This window comes from Canis lupus, chromosome 25 (assembly GCF_011100685.1).
Source record: "Canis lupus familiaris isolate Mischka breed German Shepherd chromosome 25, alternate assembly UU_Cfam_GSD_1.0, whole genome shotgun sequence".
Taxonomy (NCBI): domain Eukaryota; kingdom Metazoa; phylum Chordata; class Mammalia; order Carnivora; family Canidae; genus Canis; species Canis lupus.
In genome coordinates, this window is record NC_049246.1 from 14,783,095 (window position 1) to 14,798,056 (window position 14,962).

At 44.5% G+C, this 14,962-nt stretch overlaps 1 protein-coding gene across 6 annotated transcripts in view; it reads left to right on the forward strand.

Annotated features, from left to right (window-relative positions):
- Positions 1-13,807, forward strand: part of SPATA13 (spermatogenesis associated 13) — a 144,167-nt gene extending 130,360 nt beyond the window's left edge. For 5 of the 6 annotated variants that reach the window (XM_038573468.1, XM_038573469.1, XM_038573471.1 and 2 more), the window contains 4 exons: positions 3,225-3,354; positions 5,495-5,867; positions 7,223-7,297; positions 9,582-13,807. In XM_038573468.1, coding sequence (XP_038429396.1) covers positions 3,225-3,354; positions 5,495-5,867; positions 7,223-7,297; positions 9,582-9,757 — 754 coding nt within the window. In that variant the 3' untranslated portion in view covers positions 9,758-13,807. The remainder of the gene's footprint in view (positions 1-3,224; positions 3,355-5,494; positions 5,868-7,222; positions 7,298-9,581) is intronic. The other variant, XR_005378457.1, reaches the window with a different exon arrangement.
- Positions 13,808-14,962: the final 1,155 nt, after the last annotated feature.

Consider the following 14,962-nt stretch of genomic DNA (forward strand, 5'->3'; position numbering starts at 1 on the left):
GTGCCTCTGGGAGATGTGCACACAGAGCCTGCCCTATGGGGTGGAAGCAGTGCCGGCACCCTCAGCCCTGCGCCCAGCACTCAGAGCCTCGCAGAGTGGCAGTGACATGTGGGCTTAGGTGTCCTCTTGACACTCTCAGTTAGTATTATGGAAGAAATTGTCACCTTGCTTAGAATGTTCAGGATTATGAAGTCTTAAAATAGGGTCATTGAAGAGGCTCCAGAATACCCATTCCTAGAGATACTAAAAAAGTAAGAATAATTCTTTAACTCTGTCATGAGCACATAGGGATTTGTATTGCAATGTTAGTCCTTATAACTGATGTGTATTTTACAAATCCTTTTTTATAGCTATTAAGTAGTTAATAAAACAATTTTTAAAAGACCTACACCAGTGTGAATACAGTTTCAGAAATATTTTACTTCCTGTCCTAAGGCAGCTCACCCTCAGCACAGTATCTCGTACTGCAACAAAAAGTTGCTTTACGGATGGGTGAGGACTTCCAAAGTTTCAACCCTGCAATCAGAGTGGGGAATCTCAAGGATACACAGAGTAGTGTGCAGCGTCAGCTTGGAGAAACGTTGCACTGAGATCCTGTCTAGCTCTACGCCCTTTGTTTTTTTTTTTCAAGATTTATCTATTTATTTTAAAGAAAAAAAGAGAGCATGCATGCACGCATGTGAGTAGGGGGAGGGATGAAGGGAGAGGAGAATCTCCAAGTAGACTGTGCTGAGCACAGAGCCCGACACGGGGCTTAATCTCACGACCCGGAGAGACTGTGACCTGAGCCAAAACCAAGAGTTGGATCCAACCGAGCCACCAGGTGCCCCTAAGACCTTTCTTGCCCAACCAACCGAGTGCTTGCCCTGTGTCCGTAATCCATCCCCCCCCCCATCCTCTTAACACATGGAGCACCGGGCTTCTCATCATGGTCACCTACGTGCTCCATTTCCTGTGGAGCTTACTTTGTCCTTAACTAAGCTCTTCTGGAGAAGCCAAAAAGTAATCCATTGCTTACTTCATAACAACTCACTGTTTTCCTGCTTGTACATGAACAGAATGATGTAAAACTGTGCTGTGATTATACGTGAGATCTCACCCATTCAGTATTGGGATGGGCAGGCTGTTCTGTGCCATTCCCCAAGATGTGCAGGTCCCAACAATGTGGTGCCTTTAGATGGCACTGGTTGAGTCATTGCTATGTTCTCACCAGGCCAGAACTGGAATGCCAGTGGGCAGGGTTTGAGGATGAAGCCTTACTGTTTTAGGTAAGAATCAAACCTCACCTATGACGTCCATGTACAAAGCTTTCAGTGCACCTGCAGCCCTTGAATGGATAATTTTGAAAGATTCCAGTATGAGGTGGAGTGGGGGACAGGATGGGTACCCAGAGGAAATTTGCTATGCCAGCCCACAACAGTGCTGGGTTTTAACAGCTAAGTGTTGCCCTGATGGCAATCAAATTAGCCATGGCAGTGCCTGGCCCTGCAGGGTGTGCAGAATGGAGCATTCTTTTGTCCTGTCTGCTGCCAGACTCCTGTGGAGACATAGGGCTTGCAAAAGGAATCTTTTTGCAGTTAGATTGGAAGGTAGAAAGAGAAAAAGAGCTATGTTGCCAAACAATAGACCCTAGATGTGGATGTTAGTTTAAAGAATTAAGATTAAAGGAATAAGAAAAAGGAGTTCATTGAAGTAGATAAAAGGGAAGAGAGCTCTCTATTTTTTTTTTTTTCTGATGGAAAAATCAGAAAACTTGAATGGAAGGAAAATAGCAAAGTCAAGAGAGCCACAGATTTGAAGAAAATGTTAAAACAAAGAATAAAAAATACCATGATGAGAAACTAGAGAAAATATATAAGAGAGTAAGACATGGAAAGGAGATTGGTACATTCCAAGATGGGAAAGGTATGGCCAGAAGTCCATGTATCATTCTTTAGCAGTTAATTCTTCTTGTTTAAACACATTTTCACTAGGAGGTATTTGCATATTTGGGCAATTTTACAAAAAAAAAAAAAAATCCTTTTAAAGGAAATGACAGAAAGCCCATTTCCTTGTCTTCAGGAAAACAAAACAAAATTTTTTTCCAAAAGACCATTATACTCTGCCTCTTTTCTAGAATTGACAGAAAATCTTGAAGGAAAAAATGTACAATTATTTTGTACACTTTTTTCATTGCTGGAGGCCTTGGGTGGGTGGTTGCTCCATTATTTTGGCAGCCCCCTTGTATCTGTATTGTTCTTCCTTTGTGCTCTGCTTCTGAGTGTGAATACCCTGTCTAAAGGCAGCGGGTCGGCCTTGTGGGGGAATGCCCAGGGACTTCCCAGGAGCTGTTATTTGTGTTTGGTAAATAGACAATAGAGTCTGCTTCCAAGGCTTTTTTCCCTTGCTGTGCAGGAGGATTCTAATTCAGTGCTCCTGAGATCCTAAGGCTCTATCACATAAGACACAGGAAAGTGCTGGAAAGTAAAGAATTCAGCTCATTACCTGGGTGATTGGTTTACATGTGCCCAAATTTTTAACGCTGAGCAAAACCTGAATATCAAACTTTCCAGTATTAGCCATGCTCTGCTCTAGTCTGTGTGGAGTTTGTCTTCCTGGTACCTACAGTTTTAGAAGCTGAAGGAACAAGAGCCTGCTCCCGAGGACATTTTAGTCTGATTTGACTGTAGCATATGGAAGCAGCAGAAATGAGGGTCTGTCAATGAGGTGAATATGGTGTTAGTATTTACATAACTCACCGTGTCAAGCTTCTGTGGCTTGTGTCCTGTTTGTATCCTTTCTTGACCATCGTAAAGGATGAGACTCAAAGTGAATAATTACTCTTGAGAATAGTGATTATTAAAGTACTTCATATGGCAAAACTGGCTAATAGGAGAACCGAAGCAATCATAAAGATGGTCCTTTTCTTATTAATGAAAATAACCCATTGTCACTGTGACTAAAACTTATTTTGTGGCATTTACTTTCATTCATTGTGATTTCTGGGAAATGAATGAAAACATTCTTATTCCAAAGAATTCTGGATTGCATTCGGTCAGTTCCCTTATCCTATGGAAACTGTGGTCTATTCATGAAGGAACAAGAAAAAAGAAACAATGGCCATTATCTAAATGCCACTTTGTCTAGACTGTTAGTATATGAATCCAGGATGCAGTGTCTTACTTTGTCAGTCTTCCTCTGCAAGTTTCAGGTTATATGGTTAAAATGAACCTTCTACTTTACAGTGATTACAACAACATAAAGGCAGCATATGAAGCCATGAAGAACGTAGCCTGTTTGATCAATGAGCGCAAGCGCAGACTGGAAAGCATAGACAAGATAGCACGGTGGCAGGTGTCCATCGTAGGCTGGGAGGTAAGTGCCTCGTGCCTGCACCTTGTGCCGCCCAACGCTGCTCATGCCCTCCCTCGCTCTGGTCTAGTTTGATGACACACTGTAACATCTTGTGATTGATGTTTTATATTCTTGGCTTTAACGGTATATATATTTTGAAGCATGTAGTTGAACCTAACAGTCAGTTGCTTTACCAATAACTCATTTCCATCAAAAAAATCAACCCTGAAGAGTGTCTGTGATTGATTTATGGTTTGTGCTTTGTCTCTCCTGCTAGAAATAACACTCCATGAGAGTAACTGGAGAACATTTTCTAAATATTATTTATTTATTTATTTATTTATTTATTTATTTATTTATTTGAGAGTGAGGGTAAGCGTAGGGGTTGGGGGGGAAGGGAAGAGGGACACAGAGTCTTCAAGAGACTTTGCACTGAGAGTAGAGTGGGACACAGGGCTCGATCTCATGACCCAGAGATCATGACCTGAGCTGAAACCAAGGGGCAGCCACTTAACCAACTGAGCTACCCAGGTGCCCCTGGAAAAAATTTAAACACTGCCTGTGTTTGAATTGGTAGATCTGGGCAAGATTAAGATTTTCATCCTTAAGATGGGGTTAAAAATGTTGCCTAACTTCATAGAGCTATTGTGAGGATTATATAAGACAGTAGCAAATGCAGTGCTTGGCACAAGTTGTAATAATGGTCCAGCATGCTTTTGTGCACACTCATGCACAAGCACTTATTTGTAAAAACAACCACAGTGACAATTGTCTTGACCACATGCCTGGCACTGGCCTAAGCCATTTTTATATGTGAACTCATTTAGTCCTCTCAATAATCTTATGAGGTAGGAGTTACTATTACCTCCACTTACCAGGCAGGGAAATGGGAACATGGCAAGGTGAAGTGGCTTGCTCTAACAACTCATACCGTTCAGATTGTTTCCAGACCAAGTAAAATTCATCCTGCTACACTTGATCTTAGCCAAATGCCAAGAAGCGATAAAATTCATCCTATGTTAAATTAATTGGTCAGAACTCACTGTTCTTCAAACCAAAGGATTAAGAAAGTTTGGACTGAGAAGTTAGGTTTTTAACTAAAGTAGGTTCTAGCAGTGAACATTGGAAAGAAATATTTCTCTTTCAGGGGCCATAGAGACTCCTGGAGCTTGGACAGGCCCTCAGACATCACTGCGTTTAACACTCTTACTTTGTAAGTGGAGAATCTGGAGCACAGAATTGCTCCAGGCAAGAGAAGTAGAAGAACTATTTTGGAGTCAAGATATTTTGCCTCCACAAAATATTGTGTATGACTGGGATTGAAGGACAATAAAGTCTTATAAATCAAAGGCCAGTGTCAGGACCCCTGGGTGGCTCAGTGGTTGAGCATCTACCTTCAGCTCAGGTCGTGATTCCGGGGTCCTGGGTTGGAGTCCCACATCGGGCTCCCTGCATGGAGCTTGTTTCTCCCTCTGCCTGTGTCTCTGTCTCTTTCTCTCTCTCTGTGTCTCTGATGAATAAGTAAATAAAATCTTAAAAAAAAAAAAAAAAAAAAGGCCAGGGTCATGCCAAATATCACAAAGTTACATTGGGTTCAACCCCCACCTAATACCGTAAAGATGTGTTTTTTCCTTGTGTTCTTGGACTGACATTTAGGAGATAATTTATGGTCAGAAGGTTACCAACACCTTGCTGGCAATGTGCTGTCTGGTCTTTTGTGACCAGGATCTAAAGCTAGTTATTACTCTGGGAACCATTCTCTGCATACCAGCCTCGAAAGCCAGAGCCCCAGCGTCAATAGCACTAAGTCCTCACACTTAGAAGCCTCCTTAGTATCCTTATTCTCCGAGGAGCAGCCATCTCTGACCGATTGGAGTCTCCTCATCCAGCACATTTATCACCAATCCTTTCTTGTCAGGAAGTCACTTCAGATACCACAGGGCACTGTAACATTTTCCCACTGAGTAGGAAATAAGGAAAAGAAATTTTGCATCCAGGGAAACTAGCAGCCCGAGATTTAAGTGGCTCTGCTGCCTTGTGGAAGGATGCCTCATAAGTGGCAAGTCGGAGAAAGAAGGTGTCAGGACTTGTTCCTGTATCCCTGACATGTTCTGAAGGAACCGGAGCCCGAAGATCTTAAAATGTGTTTTTATCCTTCCAGGGGCTGGATATCTTAGACCGAAGTTCCGAACTGATCCATTCTGGGGAACTGACCAAAATCAGCAAGCACGGCAAGAGCCAGCAGCGGACGTTCTTCCTGTTTGACCACCAGCTGGTGTCCTGCAAGAAGGACCTGCTGCGCCGGGACGTGCTCTACTACAGGGGCCGCACGGACATGGACGAGGTGGAGCTCGTGGACCTGGAGGACGGCCGGGACAAGGACTGGAACCTCCACGTCAAAAATGCTTTCAAGCTTGTCAGCAGAACCACCGATGAGGTGCACCTGTTCTGTGCCAAAAAGCATGAGGACAAGGCGCGGTGGCTGCAGGCGTGTGGGGATGAACGGAGGCGCGTGCAGGAGGACCGTGAGATGGGTGAGCGGCGCCTCTGCCTCCAGCCCCGGCCCCAGAGCCAGCAGTCCTCAGCCCATTCCGGCCATACTTGCCACCCCCGCCCCAGGGGCAGGGGAGATAGGCCAGATCTGCAAATCCTGAATACAGTTGACCCTTGAACCATGCGGGGTTGGGGTGCCGACCCCACACACAGTCAGAAATCCATGTGTAGCTCTTGACCCCTGCCAGAACTTATCTACTCATAGCCCACTATCGACCAGAAGCCTCACCTGTAACATAGTTGAGTAACACACATTTGCTGTGTTATATGTATTCTATGTGGTGTTCTTCTAATAAAGTAAACTAGAGGGATCCCTGGGTGGCGCAGCGGTTTGGCGCCTGCCTTTGGCCCAGGGCGCGATCCTGGAGACCCGGGATCGAATCCCACATCGGGCTCCCGGTGCATGGAGCCTGCTTCTCCCTCTGCCTGTGTCTCTGCCTCTCTCTCTCTCTCTGTGACTATCATAAATAAAAATCAAAAAAATAAAAATTTATTTATAAAAAAAAAATAAATAAAATAAAGTAAACTAGAGGAAAAATGTTCTTAAGAAAATCGTAAGGAAGAGAAGATACACTTACAGTATTGCTCTATATTTATTAGGAAAACCCCGCATATAAGTGGACCTGTAGTTCAACCCCATGTTGCTCTAGGGTCAGCTGTGCTTCTAAACATGCTGTAGGACAGACCAGGACAGGTGGAGCTCCTACGGGCAGCATTTATTCAGTAGGCTCAGGGTGTCGATGCTCATAGCGCCCCACTGCACCCGCTAACGTGTCCTGGTTGGGAGGCTGTCATCCTAGTGTCCATCCTTGTGACCATCGTTGCTACTCTCCATTTGTAGTCCGCTCAGCCTCTTAGAGTTCCTTGAGGAATAAGGTTCTTTGCTGCAGGTTATGTAGAGCACCTCAGGGTTAATATGGGTTATGGTTCTAATTTTACTCTGCAATGATGTCACTTGTTTTTATTTTTTTTAATTCAATTAGTTAACATATAGTGTATTACTAGTTTCAGAGGTAGAGTTCAGTGATTCCCCAGTCTTATGTAACACTCATAAGTGCTCATGCCATCATATGCCCTCCTTAATGCCCATCACCCAGTTACCCCATCCCCCACCCCCTCCCTTCCAGCAGCCTTCAGTTTGCTTCCCATGATTAAGGGTCTCTTATAGTTTATCTCCCTCTCTGATTTCATCTTATTTTATTCCTTTCCCTTCCCATATGCTCCTGTGTTTTGTTTCTTAAATGCCTCATTTGAGTGAGTCATAGGATAATTATCTTTCTCTGATTGACTTATTTCACCTGTTTTGAATATTTCTCATGTCTGTTCCTAAATCCAGGAATGGAAATTTCAGAAAATCAGAAGAAACTCGCCATGTTAAATGCTCAAAAGGCAGGACACGGAAAGTCAAAAGGTGAGTTTTGAAGGAGGCTTCATTCATCTCCTTATCTCCTTCGTGTGTGTCAGTACTGGAATTAAAATCGGGGAGAATGTCTGAAGTCTTTACTGTGCTGGTGACCAGCGCTCAGAGTGGAGGAGAGGCGTACAGGTGAAACTCAAAATGATAGGGCCCTTCCACTCCCCAAGATAGGAAGTTTAAAATAATCTGCATTTAGTTTTGAGTGTGAGTATGTTTCAGTATTTACCTCCATTTAAATATGAGCCTATATGGTGTGTTTTGAATTAGTACCAAAGAGCTTCTGCATCTCCCCATCCTGAGGAAGTACCGGTGTTCTTCCTCGGGCCAGTCACCAGGCTGAAGCAAACCAGTAGGTCCTGCATGTTTTGGGCACACGTGGAGGAAATCTCTAGCCCCAAACTGCTGATCAGTGCGAGCTATGTTCTGATGTAGGGAAGAAAAAAGATCTAAAAGTCCAGTACATGAAGAAATTAGTTGAAAAGAAGACACACTATCTTAGTGAGAGCAAGGACTCCCTACCCTCCGTGCACATTAGAATTGCCTGGGCAGCTACTGAAAATCACCAACTCTCAGGTCACGGCCCAAGGGCCTCATGTGCAAAGATTTTTTTACATTGTTGATAATTTCACCCAACATGAATAAAATAATAAGGATTTTTATTCCAAAACATATTTGTTGTATTCTTAGAAGCTTTTCTTCAGATCGACTTCCTCCTCTAAGAACAATTTATCCTCTGAAATGTGTCCCATTCAGTATTTTCCTAACTGAAAATGCAAAAACAAGACCCAGTTAAGCCCAGGATGGTGATGTGCCATCTCCTGAGGGCCAGGAATTCATTACCAAAACAACCCTTAGGGGTCCCATTTCCCGTTTTCTCTACTCAAATATAGAACTGCCCTACCTGCAACCTACTGATAAATAACTTTGAGCTAGAAAAACCTGTTTTCTTTTTCTTCTTCTTCTCCTTCTTCTTTTTTTTTTTTTTTTTTTGCATCTCCGAATCAATGGCAGGTGACCAGTAAATATCCATTGGTTAGAATGTGTTATTTGTGTCCGTATCTTCCAGGAGTCACTGGCTCAGCCACTAGGCACCGTGATGAAAGGGATACTGTTGGTGGTGGTGGGGGTCCACCTGTCAGGCACCTCTCACCCAGGAAGGCCAGCGGGGGGATACTCTGAATGGAGTCTCGACTCCTTCTAAGACTCATGTTCCTTCCCTGTCACACTGACTTTTTCACAGTTAGCTTATGATCCTGTAGCTAATTGCAGTAGGGCCTTTTTCATTACCTCTGGGCAGATTTTTTTTTTTTAAGATTTATTATTATTTGAGAGAGAGCATAAGCAGGGAGGAGCAGCAGAGGGAGAGGGAGAAGCAGACTCCCGCTGAGCAGGGAGCCCGATGTGGGCCTCCTCGATCCTAGGACCCTGGGTTCATGACCTGAGCCGAAGGCAGACACTTTAGTGGACGGAGCCACCCAGGCGCCCTATCTCTGTGCAGATTTAAAACACCTATCCCAATGAAACTGTTTCAAGTAAGCGATTTGGTCCGGGGACTGTGTTGTAAGCACATTACTTATATGAGCTCCCTTAACTCTCATAGCAACTGTTAGGTGCTGTTATTCCCATGGTAGATTTAGGGGACAGAGGCACAGAGAAAGCAGATAACATCCCAAATAAACACAGCCAGTGAGGGGCAGAGTAGGATTTGGGCCAGGGCAGAAGGGCCCCAGGCTCTCACTGAGGTTATTTCCCTGCTTTTCCTCCCAAGCAGCCATCTGGGCCAGCCCTGCCCCTGCTGTCCTGCTGTGTGACTGTGGATAATTCACATTACTTCTCTGGGTTTCATTCTCCCTCCTTGAGGGTTTTTGTGGGATCATCTTTGCCACAGTTCTGCACACAGTATCTGCACATAAGAAGTGTTATGATAGCTTTTAGATGTACTTTAGGTTAATATGAATTAAAATTATATGAATTAGGGGCACCTGAGTGGCTCAGTGGTTGAGCATCTTGACCTTTGGCTCAGGTCATGATCCCGGGGTCCTGGGATCAAGTCCCGCATCAGGCACCCTGTGGGGAGCCTGCTTCTTCCTCTGCCTGTGTCTCTGCCGTTCTCTCTCTGTTCTCTCATGAATAAGTAAATAAAATCTTTAAAAAAAGAAGATTATATTAATTAATATGACTCAATCAGCTAAGAAGTCAAGTCTTGGCACTTTTTTCCCTTTTCAGCTAACCAGTGACACTCAGTTCATGTTTCCATCCTTCTCTCCTCTCGGATTAGGCTACAGCGGATGCCCCGTGGCCCCGCCCCACCAGAGCTTGCACCCCCTTCACCAGCGCCACGTCACCGTGCCCACCAGCATCCCCCAGCAGCAGGTGTTTGCCCTGGCAGAACCCAAGAGGAAGCCTTCGCTCTTCTGGCACACATTCAACAAACTCACCCCTTTTAAGAAATGAAAATGCAAGGCCACACTTTTCCTGAGGTGTCTGTAAAGAGGAGACCCAGTTTTGTTTCTCGTGTGCTGAAAACTTCTTGCAGGGACTGGTGAAGAATAGAAGGTCTGGACTCACCTCAGTCTTCAGAGGCCTAGCTCCTCCTCAGAAGGGAGACGACGGTCATGACGCTCGGCCCCGATGTACACGAGACCTCTCTGGGGTCTGTGCCCAGCCGGCTGGGCTGTGGGAACCGAGGACCTGCTCTGTGGAGAAGCTGAGCGGAGACCCCAACAGGCATCGCTGATGACAGGCACACCCACTGCTGCCGTGCTGAGGAGGGACGAGATGACCATGCCACTTTTGCCTATGGATTTGAAGGGGACCGTAGTGATGATGGGGTTGGTATGATAACGTCTTGGCGGCACGGGCAGGCTGTTCCTTCTTCCACAGTGTGAGAGGACCTACCACCGCAGTGCAAATGGCCATGGGGTCCCCTGGTGTCATCTGAGTGGTTGCCACGCAGTAGCACAGGCTTCCGCTGGCCGGACGGGGCCTGTACGGGCTAGAGGAAGAGGCATGACGAGCTCCGCATGGGGAGCATGGTCCAGGCAGCTTCAGTGGTCTTGAAGATGCAACTGCTTTCTGGGGAGCAAGTGCAGAGTCCTACCGCCCGGTGGATTTGTGCTTCTCAAGTCAGGTCCCAATCTGCTGGTGAGTGTAGCACATGACTCCGTGGGCAGAAATCACACCTCCTCGCACATCGTGGGCTTACGGAACTAGCCAGACATCTCCGTTTGCGATACAAAAACCCATTGACTTTAATTTTATGATAAAACTAATATGTACATGCACCAATGGCAAGGCATTCTTAGAGCATCAGTTCGCTTTTCCCATCAGGTGTTCATGGCATGAACATGGCATGAACATGGCATGAACCCGTCCACTAAGTTAGAGTAACCCGAACATTCCATGGAGAAAGCATGAGGTTCGGAGCAGCCCACCTTCTTGGGATTCAAAGCCAACTTGGTTGCATAAAACCCAAACGATAGTGCTAACCACGCCCTTATTAACCCGTCAGGAGGGTTCTGAAGATCCTTTCTTTTTACAGAGACCTTAGAAATACACCTAAGACATAGCTGTCTTTACTAACGAAGGCCGTGTGGGCCGATACCTGGCCATAGTACTCTCTTTGTCTTTGTCTATATTGTAAATTTTGATGAAAATAACTTTTAAATACGTCTGAAGAAGACAGATTCTGCAAGGGAGATGCCATTTAATTGTACTTAATGCACTGGACCGGGTATTGTAGTACACACTTGGCAGTTTCCTGGTCAAGAATCCCCTTTCTGTATGCTACGCTCAGAAAGTCCTGTTTTCCAATTGGCCCCGCTGGAGAATAAACAAACCTGTAATGTCCTAGACAGAGGTGTAACGTGTGCCTCTAAGTGTCTGGTCCCTCCTTCCCCCTGCCACCTTTCCTCCCTATCCAGGGCCAGTCCTGAAGGAGGTGACATCACTGGATGTCTGAGTGGGGCCTTAGAGCATTATCTGGAAATGTTACCTGGTCTGACCCTGCTCTGCCACCTTGATGTGCTCACTTGTATGTCAGACTGCTGCGAGGTCGTGCTGCTCTGGGGTCCCCAACTCCGGGGTGGCCTCTGTGGACGTCAGTACCTGGTGTCCCAAGATAGAGCTTGCTTCTGTGAGGAAGCTTCTTAGGAGGCGCTGTGGCTCTGCATGTACAAATGCACGTGTGTGTGTGTGTGTGTGTGTGTGTGTACGGGTGTGTTGTTTCTTCTTTGGATATTCATCTCGATTTTAGTTACATTTATATAGCTGACCTTTTTACTAAGAAAATGTAATGATATATTTTCAAAACGACACTTCAAATGCTTTTTGTCGACCCCTCAGCAATAACTATAGGAGTCTCTGTGCTAAACAGAGTTGTTTGTATATACAACATTTTTGAATAGTTGGGTCTTTTTTTTTTTTTTTTTTTTAATAAAGATTACTTTAGGGAAGAAAAGAGAACCATTTGCTTATGTTACATTTTCAGTGATGATTCAATTCAAGTAAAGAACCACTTCATGGGCTTCCATTTACTAATGTTTCCTAATGTGCAATGAAGACGCGCTGTCAGTTCTGTGACCAGTCCCACTCTATTTCCCATCCGAGCCCAACCTGGTTACCACCTGTCCCTCCAGGCTCTCTAACAGGAGCAGGAAGCTCGGACACCAGAGCACATACCAGGCCCAGGGCCAGGCCCAGGGCCACCCCCGCGAGCTCGATACAGTGCGAAGAGTTGGTCGATCAAATACCCACCCCGACCGCTCACGGTGGTCCTGCTTGACTTTTTCAAAGGTGATTTTGAAAAATTAGAAATCTTTATAAGAAGGTAGAATGCTTTTGACTTTTAAATCTGTTCATCTAGCTTAAGTTTTATTACCAGACATATTGAGTTCTATAAAGAATAGGTGGCTCAAGTATTAAAATTTTTAGGTTTACCCAACTTACTTTCTTGATTTAAGTCATGTAGTTTCACTTGGAAAGAGAAAGAAATAGACCAAGAGCCCCCAGATGGAATAAAATCCATGGATTTCATTGCGAATCTTGCTTTCTCCTTCCTTGTCTCCTTTTAACCTTACATTGCATAATATGGGTGCCCCCCAACACATTCTCTCTCTCTCTCTCTCTCTCTCTCTCTCTCTGCCTCTCTCTCAAAGATAGCACAACACTTTGACAAATTTCACTTATTATTTATGTTTCAGAATTTGCCAGCTCTGAGTCAGAAGAACCCTCTCAATTTTCATCTTACCTAAAATGCACAACCACCTTGCAGTAAATCGTAAACAATCATGAAATGGACTATTTGTAAAATCTTAGAGAAAGAGCGTTCTTCGTCTTTGGCCTGCAAGTAAGAAAAAGACCAGCAGCAATGTGCCAGAGTTTTCCTGGGTCCCTCCATAGTTTTCAGTTGATCAGTTCTTTTTCCCTACTGGATCTGATTTTGTCATTGAAAACATTTCACCCCCATCTTCACACTGTTCCTAAATATCGTTGTGTCTTTTTATACCTAATCCAGATGAAGACTAACTCCATGCTTGTTCAGAAAATCCCCTCAATCCTGCATTGCTCTTGTCTAGACAGAAAGCAAAAGTGCATTTAATTTGAACTTTGTTTCACAATAGGATTCTTCTGTAATAGCCATGATCCAGCATTTATCAGTTGGAAAACTATGCATGCCCAAATTGCTGATATTTCTCAATACAAATCAACTTATTAGATACATAGCCACACCAGAACAGCCTGCTTGCCTGGAGTTAAGGAGAAAATTGCTCGATTGTTATTTTATGGAAGAGAGGAGAAGTAGATGAGTGTCTCTCCCAGGACAGCACTAACAAGTGTGGATACATGTCCTTTTGATGGCCAACATGCCAGGGATGCTGGGCACCAATCAGCTAGGTCACGCCGCTCAGAAACATTTGTCCCTTTAAGCTTAACCTACCTATTTTCTCCTTGTTAGAAATCCACTGGGCTGATACTGTTATTCTCAGGATGCATGCAGTGAAAGTAGAGTTCAAATGGTTTTGAAAAGAGTAAGTAGCAACTATCTGATCTTAAAAGGAAAACCCAGAGGCTTACATATTTGATGCAAATATTCTTAGCTACCACACATTTAAGGTTGTCCTTAGTCATCTCCTAGGCATCGACATTTGTATTAAGAAAAAACTTTCCCTTAACTAATCCTGTATTTTAATAATTTGCCTTTTTTTTTTTGTAAATATTAACACCAGTTGTGTTTGGCTTACCTATTTTGCAAGCTTTTCCTTGGATTTAACTCAACATCAGGACAATGTTGTTAAGTCACGTGACAGCCTCCAAACTGAATTCGCTGTTGACAGCCGAAGTGTGTTGTATGAGACTGCTAAAACTTGATATGTATTTCTGTTGAATGAAATTTTTGTAAAAAAAAATATTATTTACAATGTTATTTGAATAATTCCTTGTAAATGCTGTGAATCTCTATTTGTTGTTTTGTATCTGTATATTAAAGTTAATTTGCCAAACTGGTTCCAGTAATGCATTTGAGTAGTAAAATAAGACATTATGTATATGTATATATTTTTTAAATAGCAAGTGCTAGATGGGTTTCTGGGACTTAGAGCTCATTTCCTGTCTGGACATTGATAGACTTCTCATCAGTACAAATTCATGATGGATGAGCGGACTTAAGCCACTGGCTAGGTATGGGGGAAAGGGCTTCCATGTGAACAGGGAGGAGAGTCTCCACAGGTTGGAATAAGGCTGATGAGATCAAGCCCAAAGTGATACGGCCTCCTCTGCCTTGTAGGAGCAGTGCCAGCTACTGATGGTGGATGGTGGATGGCAGATGAACTGCCTTCACACACTGCTGCTGCCCCAGTGGAGGGTGGAGATTGGGCCACTTCACCAGGAGATCTGCTGCTTACCCTTTGGGGGCGGGGAACATACGAATTTCCTTCTCTAATTAACAGCACAGAGAAGTTAAGTAAATAGCCCATTGTTTGCTGTGACTTCTAATCGGAAAGTATTCCTACAAAGGTTGCCAAGCAGCTAGTCCCCAGTGCTTGTTTACTCCCAACATCCTTGGGCTGCACTAGAAGAGGGGGTTGGTTTAGGGGTGGAGAGGGGATTGGGAGCACTGGAAACCTGAAAGCCTGCCTCAACGGGGGCTTCCAGGGACCAAGGAGGTGCCACATGTAGGAAAGGGTGAAAAGAGAGCAGTGAAAACTTTATAGAAGTTTCTGAGGAAGGAGATGACCGAGCCGGACAGCCACCTGCCCTGTGGATTGGGGGAGCTCAAATCGGTAACGGTAACGCTCCAAAGGAGCATGTGGTCAGAGACAGGAGACAGGCACATAAAGGTGTCATTAAAATTCAGTGTGAATTATGCAGCAAGAGTGGTGCATTTAAGTTAAGGTCTTTAGGGAGCCAATTCCCTCATCTGGTGAGCATCAGGGCAGAAAGGTACCCCAGAAGATGAGGCCCAAGCAGCATCCTGGAAGGCTCACCCAGCGTGCCGGGGGTCCAGGGTGTGTTGCTTGAACTAACTTGCCAGGGGTTGTGTAAGAAGCCACTAGTGGTGGAAGCTGGATCCCAAAGGATCTGCCAACTAGGACAAGGTGCTGGGAATTCATTTTGAAGGCAAGGAAAGCCATGCCCAGATTTGCTCAGGAGCTCATGGCA